We start from the raw sequence: 20,470 nt of genomic DNA on the forward strand, positions 1-20,470 counted from the left end.
GCTATTTTTTTATAATGAATCAACATTGCTAATAATAGACCACAGATGATAAGACGATACTTAATGAAAGTTCGTTCAATGGAAGAAAGTGTAGGTAATGGACCATACTGCGGTTATCAGAGAAAAATAAAACGGCTAATGCAATCGTAATTGATTATTATTATAATTATTATTTACACTTCCAACATTAAAATCTTATTATAATTATTAAATACTTTATTTACATAAATGTCTGGAAGCCATTATTATAAATAGGTAGATCATTAGGCACCTGCTTTTTATTTTAACATCGATATCCTTAGTATATTTTTACAGAGACCCCGTACAAGTTTCCAAACTTCTTTCTTTATAAAACCTGGTCAATTATTGTCTTTCATAAACTCAATTAATAATTGCTTTTATTTATTTATTTAATAGGTAAGTATTTACATACGTAAATTACCAATTAATAAAATATTATTTTTAATCCTCGCAGTCACTTTTATTATTTTTACAACCTAATAATAAGGTTTTATTTTACTCTTCCCGCAATTAAAAAGAATTTCAAAAATAAATGTAAACTCTTTATTATTTTCTTTTTTGTGTAAATGCGAATACATTTAATACATATTGCGATATATTTATTCAAATTGACTAGTCAATGTCCAACTTAATACATTCGAGAACATTCATTACTTATTTAATAATTGGTAACAAAATACATTCCACCTTAAAATAGGTAGGTACGTACCTATACTTACTAATTCCAAATATCATATCAAAATATACTTGTACATAGATCACGAAGTCAAAGGCGCACGTTGAATCACATCACTGGGCCTTAAAATGTAATTTAACTTAAACTTAATTAAAATTACAAGTAAGCAACAATTTAAAGTCCACTTCACTTAAAACACTTCCAGCTGCTTTTAAGCCACTGTTAAGGCACTTGAGGTACTTATAAAGCCGCTTTCCGGCCAAAGGTGTAGCTAGGGGGTGTGGGAAGGTCATTGCCCACTACTTATATAAAATTTTATAGTATTATTCATTGATATATAAGTATCGAGGATAAAGCACGTCACACAAAAATACGACTAAAACTTAACGCTAACTTAGCAGCAGTATATAGATTCAATAAAATCGTCAAAAATAGTCATCCATAATGCGTGGTGATTCGTAAATTCGTAAACGTTATCAGGTTATACAAATCCAGATGTTGCCAGTTCGTCGCCTAACAGTGTACTACTTACTAGTGTGTACTTAGGCGGCTCAATAACCCTTACACCAGGGTTGATGAGGTTGGTAATCTACCTCACAACCCACACGATAAGAGAGAGAGAGAGAGAGAGAGTGTGTACTACGGAATATCAGAGCATGCATCGCCAGTTCTGCTCTAACTTTTCGTCCCAGTTTTTGAGCGTTCATGTTCAGATCAATCTACGTTACTTATATATCAATGGTAATAGGTAAAGTTATTTTCTGTTCAATTATTAGTAGAGGTCTACTAGCTTCAGCTGAACGCCCTACAAAATCCCTAGCTACGCCTATGTTTCCGGCTAAACCTTTTCATCAGAATTTTGTAAGGGCAATACGGCGTCTTCTGATTTCCGCGCCGTAGCGACGGCGGCAGCGGCGAGCGCGCGCTTGTGTCTTTTCTTAGTTCTCTCTTTATGGAAGAATATCCTCAGATAATGACAAGGGAAGACCACACACTCTCCTGCTGGTTCCTCCGCGTCAATGTAAACTCCTCGCACCAAGATGGAGTTGGAACAGTTCAGCAGGATCAACAGGCAAATACTGATCGCGTGTGAACACCAGTTGCTGAGCTTCGGTGTATCTGTGGTGAGAAGAAGGAGTCAGTAAGGAAATATAAACAAAAAAATAAGTGAGAAGGTTTAGTCTGAGTATCTCAGAATAAAGGTAAATGCCTACTAATTAAAATAATTACAAATACACAGTGATTTCAAGTAATAGAAATAAGAAATAATAATATTATCATTCCCCTTCTGGTCAACCACAAAGCCGGTAGTGTCAACTCTACCGGGATAAAAATACGTAATTAAGTATATAATTTATGGCCTCCGTAGTCCAATGGTTTGAGCGTGGGGCTCACGATCCGGAGGTCCCGGGTTCAAATCCCGATGCGGACACATCACGAAAATCACCTTGTGATCCCTAGTTTGGTTAGGACATTACAGGATGAATCACCTGATTGTTCTAAAGAAAGATGATCCGTGCTTCGCAAGGCACGTTAGGCAGTTGGTCCCGGTTACTACTTACTGATGGCAGCTCAATAGTAACCCTGACACCAGGGTTGATGGGGTTGGTAATTCATCTCACAACCCACACGATAAAAGACATATATATTTTATTTCACAAGCATATTTTACAATACCTTTACTTTTTTTTGTTAAACGTAATTTACACGTGCTTGTAAGTAACTTGTAGCTTGTGCATGTGTATTTGTAAGTTTTGATGAACACGGCACTGGTCGCCTCTCGATCGCTTCTTGGGTTTGCTATCTGTCATGGTGTGAATACTACAGGCATTACGAACCTGGGAAGAAGTAGATGTCAAGCAGCCCCCAGACGCCGCGCCACACGTTGACGGTGGCGAAGAAGGACAGCAGGTGGTACACGTCAGCCAGCAGCAGTCGCGGGGCGCCGTGCAGCCGTGCCGCCGCCCAGCGCACCGGCGCTTGGAGTGCGAAGGTTGCCACTACCAGGGCGTATCCTACTATCTGTCAGCGAAAGGAAATATATAATTAATCTTCAGGCATGTAAAATTATAAAATCTTAAGTGCACTCACTAACACAGTTGGCTCATTATAGACGGCGATACAGCCACCTATCACGTTGGTGTAACTGAAAGCTCGGTGAGGTGTGAGTACTTAGTTCATTTTACTGTGAATGTACGATAAGGTGCAATGTCCAATCAGCTTCTTGCAAAGTAATAAATTAACTGGTTGCACTTAAGACTTCCTGGTTATATGTCGTCTCTGTAATAGACCAAAAACACATAACATAACATAACATAACATAACATAACAAATACTTTATTGCACAAACAGGAAAAAACAAAATACGAAACAAAAGAGAAATAGAATTAGTACAATAGGCGGCCTTATTGCTAAGTAGCAATCTCTTCCAGGCAACCTTTAAGTATAGGAGATATTGAATATTAGGTAATATAGCGGGATAGTGCAGCATGGGAATACTTGTGCATATAAAAATAAATACACTTTTGACTACATAAACTACATAATAATAATACACATAATTATAATTGTTATAATAAATAAATATCACTACTTAAACTACTACATATACTATGGAAGAAAAGGAGTAGATAGATTATGAATATGAAGAGGAAATAGAGGTAAGGAAATGCGCATTGACTTGCCGTTTAAAGGACTCCAATGACGAAGCTCTCCTAATGCTTTCAGGCAGAGAATTCCACAATCGGACGGCTTGCACCGTGAAAGACTTGGAGTAGAAAGTTGAGGAATGGGAAGGAATATTTAGAGACAGATTGTTGGATGAACGGAGGTTGCGGGTAAGAGTGGAAGAATGAAAGACGAAGCGATCTTTAAGATAGCAAGGAGATTTAGGGTTAAAAAGGACGGAAACCTACAAAACCAGAAATTTTATAATTATGACAACTAATGCTTCATAATTTCACCACTACAAATAATTCGCTAGGCTCAGTGACTGCACTTTTGCTCTTTGATTGTAACTCTGACTACCCCAATTGGCATATAGTCATAAGTGTATGTTATGTAACATCTATGAAAGGAGCCGTGGTAAGCCAATTGATGATTCTGTGCTTCGGAGAGCATGTTAAGCCGTTGGTCCCGGCTAGGAGCAGCGTGGTATATGTGCCATACCCCCTTCTCCCTATGCGCCGTGCCCAGTGGGACGTATATAGGCTGTTTATACATAGGTATTTAATCTGATTCTGGCAAAATATGCACAAACATTATTTTTATGAAACGTAACAAAAAATTGAACCATTAAATTGATGATTTATTTTTCTGAAAATATTAATGCTTGAATAATTTATTCGCTCGATTTTTATTTTATTTTTATTATTATTTTTGTTTGATTGCGCGAGTTGCGATGTGTTTATGTTCATATTAATCGTACGTACGTAATATGACTCTTTTCTGAGAAACAGCTGTTCCAAGCATGCCAAACAGATCGAGAATGGGCGCCATACATAATCCTTAACAAATACAATTTCCGTTATCTTTGTTTGGCCGTTGACGGTGACGGGGAAGTCTAAACCCGTTATTAAACTTCTTTATGCTTTAATTGCATTGTTTATTGTTGGTAAACAATGTTAAATATAGCCGTGTTTGGCAGGCAGTGGAAATATCCCGCGATAGCGGCGAGACAATAACGGGTTATAAATAACCGGGGGCGTTGGGCTCATGATCCGGAGGTCCTGAGTTCGATTCCCAGTGGGGACATATCACAAAAATCACTTTGTGGTTTCTAGTTTGGTTAGGAAATTACAGGTTGATCACCTGATTGTCCAAAAGTAAGATGATAAGCCGTTGGTCCGGTTACTACTTATTGATGTAAGTAAGAAGTTGTTACGTTTGACGGCTCAATAGTAACCCTGACACCACCTGGTTGATGAGGTTGGTACTCCACCTCACAACTCACACGATAGAAGAAGAAGAATAGCCGGGACTAGCTAATACTCGGGGTGTTAATGGGAATGCTACTGGCTGGTTGGACCTTTGTTTGTTTGCCTCGGGATTGTCAAGGAAAAATACAAAAAATAAGTTGCTTAAAAATAACTCTCCTTACAATAGCACCACCCTATATCGGAAAATCCTATAATGTAATAGAGCCTTTACCTACAATATGAAGTGATTTTTGTAGATTCTTTACGCTATCGCGAAACAGTTCAACACTTTTTGTTACTTACAAATGTAGCGCGTAAATTGATTTGTAACAACCCTAAAATAGAAATAGGTAAATGAACTGTACTTCCACGAGGAATGTTGACATCATTACACAAATTATTGAATAGTAATCGATAAGTAAGTGGGTGCAAGTGTACCTTATTGTATGCATAGTGTTGTGATAACTGACGCAAGCGCAGTAGTAAGGAAACTTGCTTAGGAATTGTTCGAAGGCGGTGGAAACATCTAGCGATTTCTAAATAACAATTTGTTAACTCTATGTTATCTTTTAAAGGTAGATATGGTATTATGTTAAGTAATAATAATATTACTGGTTACTACTATTTAGTCGTATAATCAATGATTGTCGAGTTTGTTTTCGAATTTATGTTTGGAATATAAATAATTATCACGTGCTCGGCGGTGAGGGAAAACATGGTAAGGAAACCCACATTCCCGAGAAATGCATTTTCGGAGGTACGTGACCTAACCTGTATTGGGCTGGTTTTCCCTTCGCGGGTTGAAGGTCAGACTGGCAGTCGCGTCTCTTTTAATAACACTAAACTTCACTTTGAGCACTGCAGGATCTCATTAAGTATAATTCGTCATGTAACAATCCACATTCGAAAGAAGAAATGCATGTTCGTAGGTATGTTACCTAACCTGTATTGGACTGGTTTTCCCTTCGCGGGTTGGAAGGTCAGACAGGCAGTTGTTTCTGCAAAGCAACGGCCCTGTCGAATCTTCAGGTTAGTTAAGCGGACCCTGTGAGAAACGGGATAATGCTAGCGACATGATGAATGTTATCTTTGAAAGGTAGATAAGGTATTATGTTAAAGATAATAATATCGTCACTGGAAAGGCAAAATTACGTAAGCGCCAAAATAGGTATTTTGGGTTTTTTATATATTCGGAATCAGCGTTTCATTCTGCGTCGATCTGTCTGGGTAGCATTGCGATACGAGCACTTTTTTGGCGCTTACGTAAATTTGAAAATAGTTGACTTTTTTCAATTCCAGTTTCTTAAACGACAAGATTTTGGTGTTTTTTTCGTGACTGGTGTATAAGTAATATTGTGGTCCTATATAATAACTACATATTAACTTTAAGTAAATTTGGCATTCTATAGTTTGAAAAGTATCATTTTATTAGTAATTTTGGACTACTGAAAATAAAAAATAGACTATGTATAAGTCATTTTTATTTACAGCTTTTAAAATAAGTAAGGCGTATAAGAAAAAAATGTCCTAGCATGTTTATGCAGTGAATGGCGAATAAGTAATTTTGACTTACAGTATTTAGAATAAGTAAGGCGTGTACGTAAATTTGCCTTCGCATTTTTATGCTGTTATTAAGCAAGTTTGTGGGCTAGCAGTAAGTTTCCCAGGAAGTTATTTTTTAACAATAGATCTAAAAGTAAAACTATTTTAGAATTGATTTTATAATTTATTAGCGACCCGGCTTCGCTCGGATGCAATGCTGAGGAAAAATGAAATTATTTACGACATCACATTAAAATCCTCAAAAATAACAGTATTTCTACACTATTTATTGGATGTTATTATACATACCTATAAACTTTCCTCTTGAATCACTCTATCTACTAAAGAAAATTGCATCAAAATCTGTTGCGCAATTTTAAAGATTTAAGCGTACATAGGGATATAGGGACAGAAAAAGCGACTTTGTTATACTTTTTAAGTTCTGTCGTTTGCATATTTAGCGCCAATTTTGAATTGAGAACTCTAAATTCAAATTTGTTGGAATTTCGAATATCAAAACAATTGAAAGCATTAGGATTAATGCAATTGTTTAGTCACAGCGTTGGTTTGAATCTGTCAGATCATGTCCGAAAATGAATCTTACAAAGAAAAACTTTCGAAGAGGCCTACTGCGACTTCAGTGTTTCAAACAGTTAAAATCTCTATTCCACGATGAAGTGCCATGTCTGCGAGCCATCGAACGCTGGTATTTAGAATTCGAGCGTGGATATCCGCCTTCACTGAAGATAATATCGTTGCTGTGAGACAACTAATCCTCAAAAATCGTCATGTGACATACCGAGAATAGAGGCGTTATTAGGCATTTCAGGGACAACCATTTAAACGATATTGAATGAGGCACTTGGTGTGAGAAAACTAGTTTGCCGTTGCATCCCGCATTTTCTGACGATCATAAGGTAGCCCGCGTCAGATGGTGTAAGAAAACTCTTCAGAGGTTCAACCGAGGAGAGTCAAATCACGTGTACGACATCATCAGTGGTGACGAATCTTGGATTTATGCTATTATCCTGATTCCAAACAACAATCCACAGTTTGGGTCTTCCAAAACCAGTCAAAGCCGACTAAAGTTGTTCGCTCTCGAAGCACTTCAAAGAAGATGGTGGCTACCTTCGTGGAGAAAATCGGTCATGTTGCGACAATTGCACTTGAAGATCGTAGGACGGTTAATGCAGATTGGTATACCACAATTTGTTTACCACAAGTCATCGCCGAACTTCGAAAATGTAACCCAAAGCGACGCATGATGATGCGCAGGAGTGCAGGATGCTGCACCATGACAACGCAAGCTCACACACCGCTCGTCAAACGATTATTTGAAGCAGGAAAACGTAGAAATTCTTGACCATCCTCCATACAGTCCTGACCTAAGCTCCAATGATTTCTTTACATTTCCTAAAATTAAAAAAGAAACTCTTCGCGGTCAAAGGTTCCAGTGCGGTGAAGAAGCGGCCAACGCTTTCAAGTCAGCCATTTTGAACACTTCTACTTTGGAGTGGAATAAATGTTAAATAATACCTGGTTCGAGCGAATGGAAAAGTGTATTAAACTTCGTGGTAAATACTCTTAAAAACAATAAGGGGAATTATTGAGGAATTAAAAAGACTTGACCCTTCCAGAGACTTGACTCGACTTAGAGCCACGTATGCTTGTCCTAATTCAAACAATTTTGAGCCCAAATATACTACTGCATGGTCGACTGTGCTGCCCTGCATATGTTATGTTATGTTAGTGGGCTCTGTTTTCCGCATTTAGACTCTAAGGTGGCCCATTATGCGTGTAATTGTTGACTACGTAAGCCAACCTATCTCCTTCCAGAAGCTCAGAAGCCTCCTGGGGATTTCACAGGCTTCGCGGAGCGACCCCACCCAGCGATCCACTGTGCTGCCCTGCATATTATGGACGGTGGATGACAATGACAAAATTAAGGGCAACATCCTTCTTTCAGTCATTTTGTAATATCGTCCATCTTGGATTTGAAATTTTGACATAATGACAGTATTCTACTAGTGTAGTCCTATCTTTGATACCCATATTGAGGGGGTTGTGGAAAAATATGTAATCCCCCATTATGTACCGGCTGCCATCTTAGATTTATAATGTTATTGATTTTATTATATTGTATTGACATCGGAATTAAAGGTGCGTACCAAATTTCAGATCAATCTGACAACAGGAAGGTACTTAAATTGCAATATCTAATTTTGATACAAATATACCGTACGGGTTTAGCTAAATAAAACCGTTTAACCCTTTCACGGACAGAGACCATGGGTCATTGGTGGTTCATAATAGGTAGTATGGCACCTTGGAATCGGAACGTCCGTATACGTTCTGTCTTTGAAAGTGTTAAAAAGAAACTTTTACAAACAGATAACGGGTTGTACGCTATTATTTATATTTTATGAAACTTTATTTCTGGCACTTCAGTATTTTAATAGCCATTTTTATAAATCAATTGAAGTAATAAGTAGTTTAAAGAGGTATTAAGAATAATTATTTGTCTCTTACGTCTTTTTACCCATGTAAGATATTACAAAAACTTACTTTAAAGAATTTTTGGTGAACTGACATAATCAATCGATCACTTTGTAGGCAATTTTTACATAATGAGAGCAGATGTGTAAAAGTCGTTACAGTAACTTTTACTCCGCTAACATTACAGTATTATTATATTTAAAGAAATATTGTCGTTCTCGTATGCATTGTCGTAAGAGCTGTAAGTAATTTTGCTTCCAAATAATATTTTAACCAGATGGCGGTTAAGTAAATTTGCTTTACTGTAAACTGAAGTCATTTTTACGTAAGCGCCACTATATCCTAAAATAGCAATCCAACAGTTATAATATGTATTGCAGGACATAGAAAATTAAAAAACAATGTAACCTTACTTTGACATCATCTAAATTGGATAATTGGGTAAAAAGTTATGATAAAAAAACGAAAAAATGAAACTTTAAACGGCTTTTTCTCGAAATGGCCTTTTGGCGCTTACGTAATTTTGCCTTTCCAGTGACGATATTATTGGTTACTATTACTTAGTTGTGTAAGGCTGCAAAATATCATTTCCAAAATTATTGTAACGATAGGCAGATGCGGTACACTATATTATCCATCTTAGATTAAATAGCAATACCTAGTGATTGAAAGGTGATAAATTATGGCCCTGTTCGCCTCATTAGATTAAGCGGGCGCGACTTTAAAGGTTAGGTAATCTACCCTATAGAGGTAATACTATTTATAAAGATGTAAGTTTTGTGTGTTTGTTTGTAGGAAGTAGGTAATCTTTGGAGCTACAGATTTTGGATATTCTTTCACCAGTACGAAGTCAGGTTCCGCAGTAGTTTCTTTTTATTTATTATTTATGCAAATATATACAAAAACAATACAAGACAAGAGGCGGAAGGCAAGAGGGAAACAACTGCCCTATTTCTCCCTAAATAAGTAGCATGAAGAATGCTACACTGACAAGAGCGTGGCTCTTAAATTAGTGATGTGATACAAAAACACATAAAAAAAAAGTATAACAAAAACCAGAAAGGTTTTTACGTACACCTAAATTCTGAGCGCTATAGGCTACATTCGATAACCGAAGTCCACGCGGAAACAATATATTTATGAGGCTCATGTATCCGTAAATAGCGGAGAAGAGAAAGGCCCACGCATATAACTGCCTACGACACACACAAACGATATTAAATTAATAAATTACACGTCTTAAATTAATGACTTCATAACTGCCCAAATGCAATTCATCACAATGAGTTCATTCTGAGAAACATCCAGGAATAGTGACGACAGAAATTATCTCATTTACCCTGCAAGTGCTTAGTTTCAGGAACAAGGTTTAATGAGGTAAATGGTCCAGTTTACGCCGGTAATGTTTACTAATAGCGACGGATATTTCTGTCTGTGCGTCCCACGTGCTGCAATTTGTTCCAATGTCGTTGGTTGATATTGAAAGTGCCTGTTATTGTACCAATCCCGTATTAGTCCTTGAGTTATGACAGTGTTTGATAAACAACAATTTCTGGATTATGTAACTTGAGTTTGATTCCATTAATGTAATCATCATCACGATGTCCAAGCCGTGTCAGGCGACGGCGACTCCTAAATGTCTATCCCAGATCCCAGGTCGTTGTTATGATAGGCTGTAATGTGGCTAGCAAAACCGAACTTCGATTTGAAGGTTTGGTTATTAATGTAATATGGAGTATCTGTCTGAAATAAATGATTTTTAATGTATAACCTGTTTTTTTTTCGAGAGAGACTCGAGGTCTTTGAAATGTGGTGTTGGAGGAGGATGGAAATAATAAGTTGGACTGAAAGAGTTACTGATGAGGAAGTGCTAGTAAGAGTAAGGGGAAAGAGGCGAATATTGAGAGTTATTGAAAACAGATCAGATGCTTCTATGCTGTTCTGGGAGCATATAAAAAACATAGAACACGTTCAGCTGCTTCTCTTCCCGGGCATGTCGTAAAAACCGACAGAGGGATTGTGTCATCTAACATGATGGACTAATGTTATGGGCGATAGGCTGATCCCTTATCACCATAAGGTTCATCATATCCATCTTTGGACTTCGTATCAACAGTGGCTGCAAGTTGTCTTTGATTACTTGTGGCTCTGCCCACCCCATTAGGGATTACGGGCGTGAGTTTATGTATGTATGTATGTATGTATTGAAAACAGAAGAGGCAAGATGATCAACACTTAATAAGACACGACGAATTTATTACAAACATCATAGAAGGGAAGCTACAAGGAAAGAGAGGAAGGGGAAGACCAAGAAGAGCTTACATGGAACAGATTAACGAGAAGGCGAACGTCGTGTCTTACAAGGAAGTGAAGGAATTGGTCTTTGATAGACAAGAATGGAGAATGCTACACCGACAAGAGCGTGGCTCTTAAATTAGTGATGATGAATTTATTTTCATTTAAATTATATATAACTGCCATTGCGACAGGCAGATAGGGCCATAACTTGAAAAGATTTTATAAATGTACATGCTATAGTAATAAAGAAAACATCGAATTAAAGTGGCCCGGCTCTTGAACTCCTTTTCTTCAACAAATATCGTCAAAATCAAGGCACCTGAGAATCCAACTGGATGTTTTCCGCATATGGGTCATGTGTGGTCGCTATTGAGTCAGAGACCACTTACGTATACAATTGGATCTTCCTCTCGGACAGCACTAGTATTTCTAGTACGATTCTATTATTTAGTTTGTTATACTTCGCATATAACATACACTGGCTTAAAAACTATGTAACACAATTTTAAAACCATAATAAATTAAGTACTTACACAAGATAAAGTTTAGAAATAAAGAGGACCCGAAAATTAATTTTAATCTTGTGTATAAGTTACAAATAATGTTGATAAATTTATCTACTTTAAAACTTTTATATTTAAAATCTCTAACTCTTATACTTACATACATGTGAGATATATAGAAATAACACGGGATATTTTGAATATCTTTACTTACTCCTTATATTTTAATTAGTTTTAACAAAATCCTCTAACCCGACAGACATCGCACCATCGACTCGCCTTTCTAACTTTTTAAAACTGCCTTACGCCCCATTCATTAACCTTTCATAGTATTCTCACTTTTCTACATACATACATAAATTCACGCCTATTTCCCACCGGGGCAAGCAGAGACTATGGAATTCCATTTGCTTTGATCCTGACACACCTCCTGATCTCTAACACTTATTCTATATAAACCATGAATCCTATTCGAGTAAATGATTTGATTTGAAGAGATTAACTCACCAAAGAGCTCCAGCAGGACTTGAGCGGGTCCCCCGGGAAGAGGAAGATGTCGAGCAGCGCCCAGGAGCCGCGCCACACGAACACCACCAGCGACCCCACCACCGACACGGAGAACACGCAGTCCAACACGTACAGGGCCGTCTCACGGCTGCTCTGTGGAGGGAAATATTTATTGTAACACGTCTTGCTAATGATTCACGTCCTGCTTGATTCTGATGTCGAACAGCGCCAAGAAGCGGCGTCACATGAACCCCATCATTGACAGCAAGAATTGACGCAATCGCGGGAAAATATCCTACAATGATATGTATTTTTGCAAATATCCACTTTTAACTTACGCAAGTTGGCGACATAGGTACTTACGTAAGTTCTAAATGGATATTTGCATAAAATACGTAAGGTTCTAGGATGAGGTTCACGGCTGCTTTGTGGAGAGAAACATTTATTGTAAAGATGAAGATTCTGATGTCGAGCTGCGCCAAGAAGCGGCGTCACACAAACGCTACCAGCGGCTCCACCATTGACACCTAGAATACGCAGTCCAGGGTAGTTCTCCGAACACTGGAAGTCAATATCATTACCGTAAAAATAAAGACATCCCCCCTATATAGCGACCCCCCACCGCCACTGAAAACAAGCAGTCCAGCACATATAGCGCCATCTCAAGGCTGCTCTGTGCACAAAACATCCGTTGTAACTAATGTGAGAGGAAGATGTCGAGCCACGCCACACGAACACCCCCACTGATACACAAGAAATTAAATCAAATCAATAACTTTATTACACACTACACGACGAATTTATTAAAAACATCATAGAAGGAAAGCTAGAAGGAAAGAGAGGAAGGGGAAGACCAAGAAGAGCTTACATGGAACATGGTCTTTGATAGACTGGAATGGAAAATGCTACACCGACAAGAGCGTGGCTCTTAAATTGATGATGATGAACTTTCTTACATTCCATGTGGTATATAGAGATGGTATAGTGGTATCATAAAATAAGCACAGCAAAGTAACCTATAACTATTAAGTAACATACACTTTAATAGATTGGGTCGTGTAGTAGCTTCAAGATAAATTATGGAATTCTGTTTACTAAATAAAGACAGATTTAAAACTAAAAATAACATTTTCTTTTTCATATTTAACTTATTTATTAATTTTAATCAAGTAAAGCTCAATAACAAGTTCGACGTCACAGTGTGCTTTTTCATACAAATTCCATAGTAATTTCGTGTTTTGACGTTTAGTAAAAAGCAACTGATTTGACTAGTTGGAAACTAACCTATTACAGAATTGCAGTTTAACAATAAATATGTAAGTATATAATTATCAAAATAAATAACATACATACATAAACTCACGCCCGTAATCCCTAATGGGGTGGGCAGAGCCACAAGTAATCAAAGACAACTTGCAGCCACTGTTGATACGATGTCGTAAGCTGGAAAATAAATAAAAGCAAGTAAAATAATAAATTCACACTCGTAATGCCTAATGGGGTAGGCAGAGCCACATGTAATCTAAGACAACTTGCCGCCATCGCATCAACAGACCTATATAAATGAATCATTAAATAATCTTGTATTGAATAAAAACTCTTTTGAAGACGTTTTAAATTTTCTAGCACGTATAGGACGAACAAGCAGGATAGTACGTACAGTGCAGCGCCATCTCACGGCTGCTCTGTGGAAAAAACATCCGTTGTCGTACGTATTTTATATTACTATATACGAGTACCTAAGTATGAATCAATGAAAACACATAATAACGGGTTCTTACCGCGTTTGAAATAGGGATATGAGACTCCCGATATTTCCCCGATATTTACCCGTTGTTATATGTTTTAATTATGATAATAACCGCGTAAACTTAAAACAATGTATGAATGAATGAAAGTAGACTTACTAAAAAGATTTATGATGCGGGTGTTAATGGTAGAGTTGGAAGAGGAAAGCCTAGGAGTACATACCGCGATCAGATCTGGGATGTTTTAAAGAAAGGACAGGTCAAGAGAACTCCTTATAACATGCCTGAGCTATCGGCGAGCATGCATGAACTCTTTAATGAGAGTGGAGGAAACGAAGGTGGTGTCTGGATCGTAGTAAATGGAATTCTGTCGTCTCTGCCCACCCCAACGGGAAATAAGCGTGATCTTATGGATGTACTCGTATATCTATGTGACATCTAGTTTTACTCTGAACTTGGGGGCTGAAATGGCCACAACGAAGCAATTCGTCTAAGAAGGCAATATTGCTGTTTGGCATTTGTTTGCATTGCGCACTTATTTTATGCATACATAACATACATAAACAGCCTATTTACGTTTGGGCACATGCCTCCCCTCAATCAACCGGAGGGAGGTAAGGAGCATACTCCACCACGCTGCTCCAATGTGGGTTGGTGGAGGTGTTTTTACGGCTAATAGCCGGGACCAACGGCTTAACGTGCCCTCCGAAGCACGGAATCATCTTACTTTTTCGGACAATCAGGTGATTCAAACCTGAAAAGTCCTTACCAAACAAAGGACAGTCTCACAAAGTGATTTCGACAATGTCCCCATCGGGAATCGAACCCGGACCTCCAGATCGTGAGCCTAACGCTCTAACCACTAGACCACGGAGGCTGTCAGACCACGGAGGCTAATGTCAAATAGCAATATTGCTGTTTTAGATGAATTGCTTCGATGTGGCCTTTTTAACCCCCCTTGTCAAGAATTATTCTTAGGGTAAGGTATTTTTTTTACGGGACTATAGTCACATGAAATAAATGGATTACTATTAATACGGTGCTTTGTTAAAACTCGATAGATAGACATAGCATATTATATAACATATCAACACGCATGTAATCCTGAAGGGGTAGACAAAAGTGTACTTATACTATACACTCACTATAGGCAACCACACAAAATCCACACACTAAACTAGTGGCACGCTATGAAGGCCGTTGTGATGTTTGCCCCGCTCGACCGCTCATTTTAAATGATCGACAGAATTTCACACCAAGAGGACCAGGTGGTGTAATGGTTAACTCACTCGTCCCGGCTTAACAAGAGCTGCGGGTTCAAGTCCCGTCCGAGTTAGAAATTTTTCGATTGAAATTTTCTCTTTGTGAGTTTCCCTAAGCACGGGTAAGTGCTATAAAACAAAAATCATTTACATGATCTTATCTACATGGTACATGCAGACTACAAGATGTCCTGCGCATGGTGCGATTCCCAGTCGCGAGAATTTACGATATCATCATCATCATCAGCCCATTAACGTCCCCACTGCTGGGGCACGGGCCTTCCCTATGGATGGATAGGGAGATCGGGCCTTAAACCATCACGCGGGCCCAGTGCGGATTGATGGTTATTAACGACTGCTAATGCAGCCGGGACGAATTACGATAATTTACGATACGGGAATTTACGATATGAACTTTTCTATTACAAATATTCGACCCTTTTTGAGTGTTTGTTCAGAAGCCGTGGTGGCCTAGTTGGAAGAACGCTTGGCTCTCATATGAGGTCGCAGGTTCGAGTCCAGAATGGGACTAAATAAATTATTTTCAAATTCATTTGAATCTTGAATTATTATCACGTGCTCAACGGTGAAGGAAAACATCGTGAGGTATCTTTCATAGGTGCCCTAACCTGTAATTGAGCTGCTTTTCACTTCAGGTTGAAAGGTCAGACAAGCAGTTCCTTCTAAACGGACCTGTCAAATCTTCAGCTTAGTTAAGTATACCCCGTAAAAAGTAGACAACGCTAGGGAGATGATTTCTATATTGAACAACGTATTAATTAACATAGCCAGAACACCATGTATTACCTAAACTCATCATGAACCTCTAATAATAAATATAAACCAGAAATACGATAAAAGTATATTAAAAACTATTTTGACAAATATCTAGTTTTGTTCCTTATAAGAACATCAGACATGTGCGTCTGTAAGTCGTGTACGCAATATTGTTAGCTTTCAACAATAACTACATAAAACAGTCGATTTTCTTATGACTAACCGAACTATGACAAAAAGTACAATCGAACAATAATTTTGAAGTTATTTTTATTGTTTCGTTATTAGTACTTACTATTTATTCAGTACTCTGTGACCTAGAGTATGCAGTTCTGTTCGTTGTAAGAACGCGTACGGTCATGAGTACTAATGTGTGTATACACTTTGAAACCATGTCACATTAACTTTTTTGACAAATCAAACCGTAAGTCTCATTAAATGTCAAATATGATAGTGCGACAGGGTTCTAAAGTGGGTACATGATATTGCTCATGACTGTACAATAATTATGCAGTACATTTTATTGGATTAGTACTGAAACAGTGACGTGAATCTTTTTCTTTTTTGACCGTTGTCGTGTGTGGACGTATAGTTTGTGCTCGTGGCGTGAGAATATCAATTTGTTTTAACAAATTCTAATAATTTGAAGTGCATTTTATCGGCTCCTCTCTTACTATCTTGTGTAAGTGACCATATAGACCGGCGGCCATATTGCGAATCGTGTTGCTGTTTCGGTCGTACTGGTGCGTCGACTGCGCTGTGACGTCGTTTCGGATCTGTTGGCGAACTATAGTAAAGAAATAATCCTAAAAAGATTTATTTTGCTTGCCTGAGGTGTGGATTCGATCCCGGTGCCTTCGTGGTGCCGACTCTGAATTCGACCGCTAGGCCAGCTGGCGAGTGCTCAGCGTTGCGAAATTATAATACACTATTGGACAACATACATTGTCTGTATTCAATAGTAACTACGAAGCACAGGTTGCAATACTTTTAAGCATGATGCAAAGATCACCACCCAAACAACACTCCTCAAATCCGGACCTAAGCACTACAAACGAAACACTATCTAATGTCTCAATACGGAAAAGAAAGCAGCCAGACAATGAAATTTTAGAAGAAATAAAAAACATGCAGACGAGCTTCACACAAGCTCTACGAGACCTCCGACGGGATCTGGATGCTAAATTTGAAAATATTGCAGACAGTATTCAAACAGTGAGAAGTGACCTTGAAAATTACCAGTCACAAATTAAAAAGGACATTGATGATCTTCGCTGTGAAAATAATACTATGAAAATTAAAGTCGAAAATCTTACTAAAGAAGTGTCAGACCTACAAGAATCTACGCAGTTTATCTCTAATCAGCAGGATGAATTCGGAAAATATGTTGGGAAGATCTCGGAGTACACAAAGTCAGTGGACGAGCACGAACAAACCATCATAACTCTCACATCTAAGATAGACAACCTGGAGCAGCAGGCTAGACAATGCAATATCGAAATTTCCAATTTACCAGAAAAAAGAGATGAAAATCTCTTGAGTTTAATTGAATCCATTGGCACCCAAATAGGATGTGTCATCAATCGCCGTGACGTTGTCTCCATACATCGTGTTCCTCATGCTTCACAAAATAATAAACCAAAGAATGTTATAGCGAAGCTAACTTCTCGTATTCTGCGTGATAACGTCCTTGGCAGTTATCGTATCAAGAAGGGATTATTGTCAACTGATCTTGGATTTTCGGGTGCTCCACATAATATCTATCTCAATGAGCACCTTACTCTACGAAATAAAAAGCTTTTTCGAAGTGCACGTGAAGCGGCTAACCAAAACAATTTTAAATTTGTGTGGGTTAAGCACTCCACAATACTTGTGCGCGCTTCCGAAAACTCCCCCGTCATCGCCATACGCACTGAACAGGATATTAAAAAGATTCAGAATGCGGGAACAACAACTACTACTTATAAGCCTAGGAACAGTTTGTCTTCAAATTAATAGTTTATTATTTTATTGTACTACTGAAATACACTTCTTAAGTCTCGTTTATCTTGGGCATACATTTTATTTAATGCTTAATTATATTTGTACACATTATGTTGAAGAGGCATTCCGTTACTTATACAGGTTTACTGTTTTATTTCTTTTCTATGTGTGGTGTTTAACTATTTTATCAAATAATATTCCTTTATTACCATTTTTAACAGTATCGACTTCAAAATGACACATAATCTAAGCGTGTACTATCAGAATTGCAGAGGGATACGAACAAAACTACAAACATTATTTATGAACATCTTGTCTTGTGACTTCGATATTATTGTAATAACAGAAACCTGGCTAATCCCGGAAATTTCAGACTCTGAATTTATAGACCAGCGGTATGTAACTTTTCGATGTGACAGAGACCGAAATGCTACATCAAAGATGGACGGCGGTGGAGTGATGATCGCTGTTCTGCGTTCTTTGAATCCCGTTTATGTTTTGTCTTCGCCAACGGTTGGTGATTCCCGATATCTGGAACACGTACTAGTCTGCATACCCAGCTCTGATCGCAATAAACGACATATTATCAGTGCTGTTTATATTAGCAATAATTCACCAACGTCGGTTTATGAAGATTTCTTCAAGGGATTATTAGATATAATTAATGACCCCTACACAGACACGTACTTATTGCTGGGGGACTACAATATACCGAAGGCTAATTGGATAACAAACACGCGTAACAATCGTTTAATTTGCACAGGAACCTCTGCAACTTGTTTAAGTATTCGTAACTTCATGACTCTCTGTGCTGCTTCTCAATACAACTTTTTAAAAAACTGTCATCAAAGGACACTAGATCTCTTGATATCCAACACAAACTGCTCTGTCTTACCGGTCACTGTACCCTTGCTCAAATTGGATGACTACCACCCCGCATTCAGTACAATACTCACAATTGACATCAAAATAATTTCGAAAATGACAAGAAAAAGCTTAACAAAATACAATTATAGGAAAGCCGACTATGAAAACATCAACCGAGCGTTAACAGAAATTGATTGGAATTCGTTATTAGTAAACCTACCAGCTGAAGAGGCCCTTGATAACTTCTACGAAGTAATATACAGTATTATTAGAGAGCACATCCCACAGTCTCAATCGAAAAATTCTCATTTTCCAATTTGGTTTTCAAAATCACTAATACACATGTTCAAAAACAAAAATAAATACTGGATTAAATGGAAGGTTTATAACAATAAATATGACTATCACATATACTCATTATACCGCGACAGATTCCGTCGTGAATGTAACAAAAATTACACAAAATACAAAAAGTATGTAGAGGATAGTATAAGGAGAAACATAAAAAATTTCTGGATTTACATAAATAATCGCAAAGAAAAACCTAGTCTGCCAGCAAAAATGTATTATGAGGATCGGAGCTCTAGCGACCCATATGAAATTTGTAACTTGTTCTCATTGTTTTTTAAGTCTGTTTATGAAACGTCAACTTTCAATCCTATCTCGTGGATACCGGGTAGGGAATTTGCTGATAATAGCGATGTATTATGTAATCTTTATGTCGATACTGATAAAATTAATCATCAGTTAAAATCCATTGACGCTACAAAAGGCCCGGGCCCAGATGGTCTGCCGCCAATGTTCATAAAATGCATAGCAAAATCGCTTGTACATCCACTACATATCATTTATAACAAATGCTTGTATGAAGGTATCTTTCCCATCAGATGGAAATGCGCTAACATTATACCTGTATACAAAAGCGGGACAAAGCAAAACATTGAAAACTATAGGCCGATATCGATTCTTTGCGCACTGGCCAAGATATTCGAAAAGTTAGTCCATAATGAGGTATATCCGGTCTTAAGCCCTCTCATAATACCCGAGCAGCACGGTTTTGTTAAGCGTAGATCAACGGTATCCAACTTGTTATTATACACCGACTTCCTTTTTGAAAACTTGGACCGTGGCATCCAAGTGGATGCCATATATACTGATTTCCAGAAAGCATTTGATAAAGTTGATCACAAACTATTACTCGAAAAGATTGCCTATAATGGTATTAGAGGGAACCTCCTCCGCTGGTTCTCTTCTTATGTTTGCAACAGATCGCAGAGAGTCGTCGTTAATGGTTTTCATTCTGATCTAATTCATGTAACATCGGGCGTTCCGCAGGGATCTATTTTAGGTCCGTTATTATTCCTTATATTTATTAATGATATTAAAAATTGTTTCCGACATTCCCATTTTCTTTTATACGCTGATGACTTAAAAATTTATAAAAGCATTCATAGTGATATTGACTGTACTCTTCTTCAGAATGATCTAAACCACCTAACTCATTATTGTTATATAAATAAACTCAAGCTTAGTATTCCTAAATGTCACGGTATCAGTTTTACCAAAAATAAAAACAAAATTATATATAATTACAAACTTTGCGATAACTCATTGACTGCGGTGGACTATCTGCGCGATCTCGGTGTCATCTTAGATAGTAAATTGCATCTTGATCTGCATATTGATTCAATTATCTCCAGGGGGTTTCGAATGTACAAATTTGTAATGAGAGCAACCACTGACTTTTCTCGTATATCTACTTATCTCTATTTATATACTACTCTGATCCGACCACAGGTTGAATATGCTTGTGCAATTTGGAACCCGCTTTACAAGAAATATTCTGAACAACTTGAAATTATCCAAGCTAGGT

The 20,470-nt window shown here is 37.7% G+C and overlaps 1 protein-coding gene across 2 annotated transcripts in view; it reads right to left on the minus strand.

The window, feature by feature from the left end:
- Positions 1 to 139: 139 nt before the first annotated feature.
- The window catches only part of LOC126368436 (uncharacterized), a 34,941-nt gene continuing 14,610 nt past the window's right edge, over positions 140 to 20,470 (minus strand). For both annotated transcript variants that reach the window (XM_050012438.1, XM_050012439.1), the window contains 3 exons: positions 11,961 to 12,113; positions 2,536 to 2,719; positions 140 to 1,816 (listed from right to left, as the gene is read on the minus strand). In XM_050012438.1, coding sequence (XP_049868395.1) covers positions 1,536 to 1,816; positions 2,536 to 2,719; positions 11,961 to 12,113 — 618 coding nt within the window. In that variant the 3' untranslated portion in view covers positions 140 to 1,535. The remainder of the gene's footprint in view (positions 1,817 to 2,535; positions 2,720 to 11,960; positions 12,114 to 20,470) is intronic.

Source organism: Pectinophora gossypiella, chromosome 7, assembly GCF_024362695.1.
Source record: "Pectinophora gossypiella chromosome 7, ilPecGoss1.1, whole genome shotgun sequence".
Lineage (NCBI taxonomy): Eukaryota > Metazoa > Arthropoda > Insecta > Lepidoptera > Gelechiidae > Pectinophora > Pectinophora gossypiella.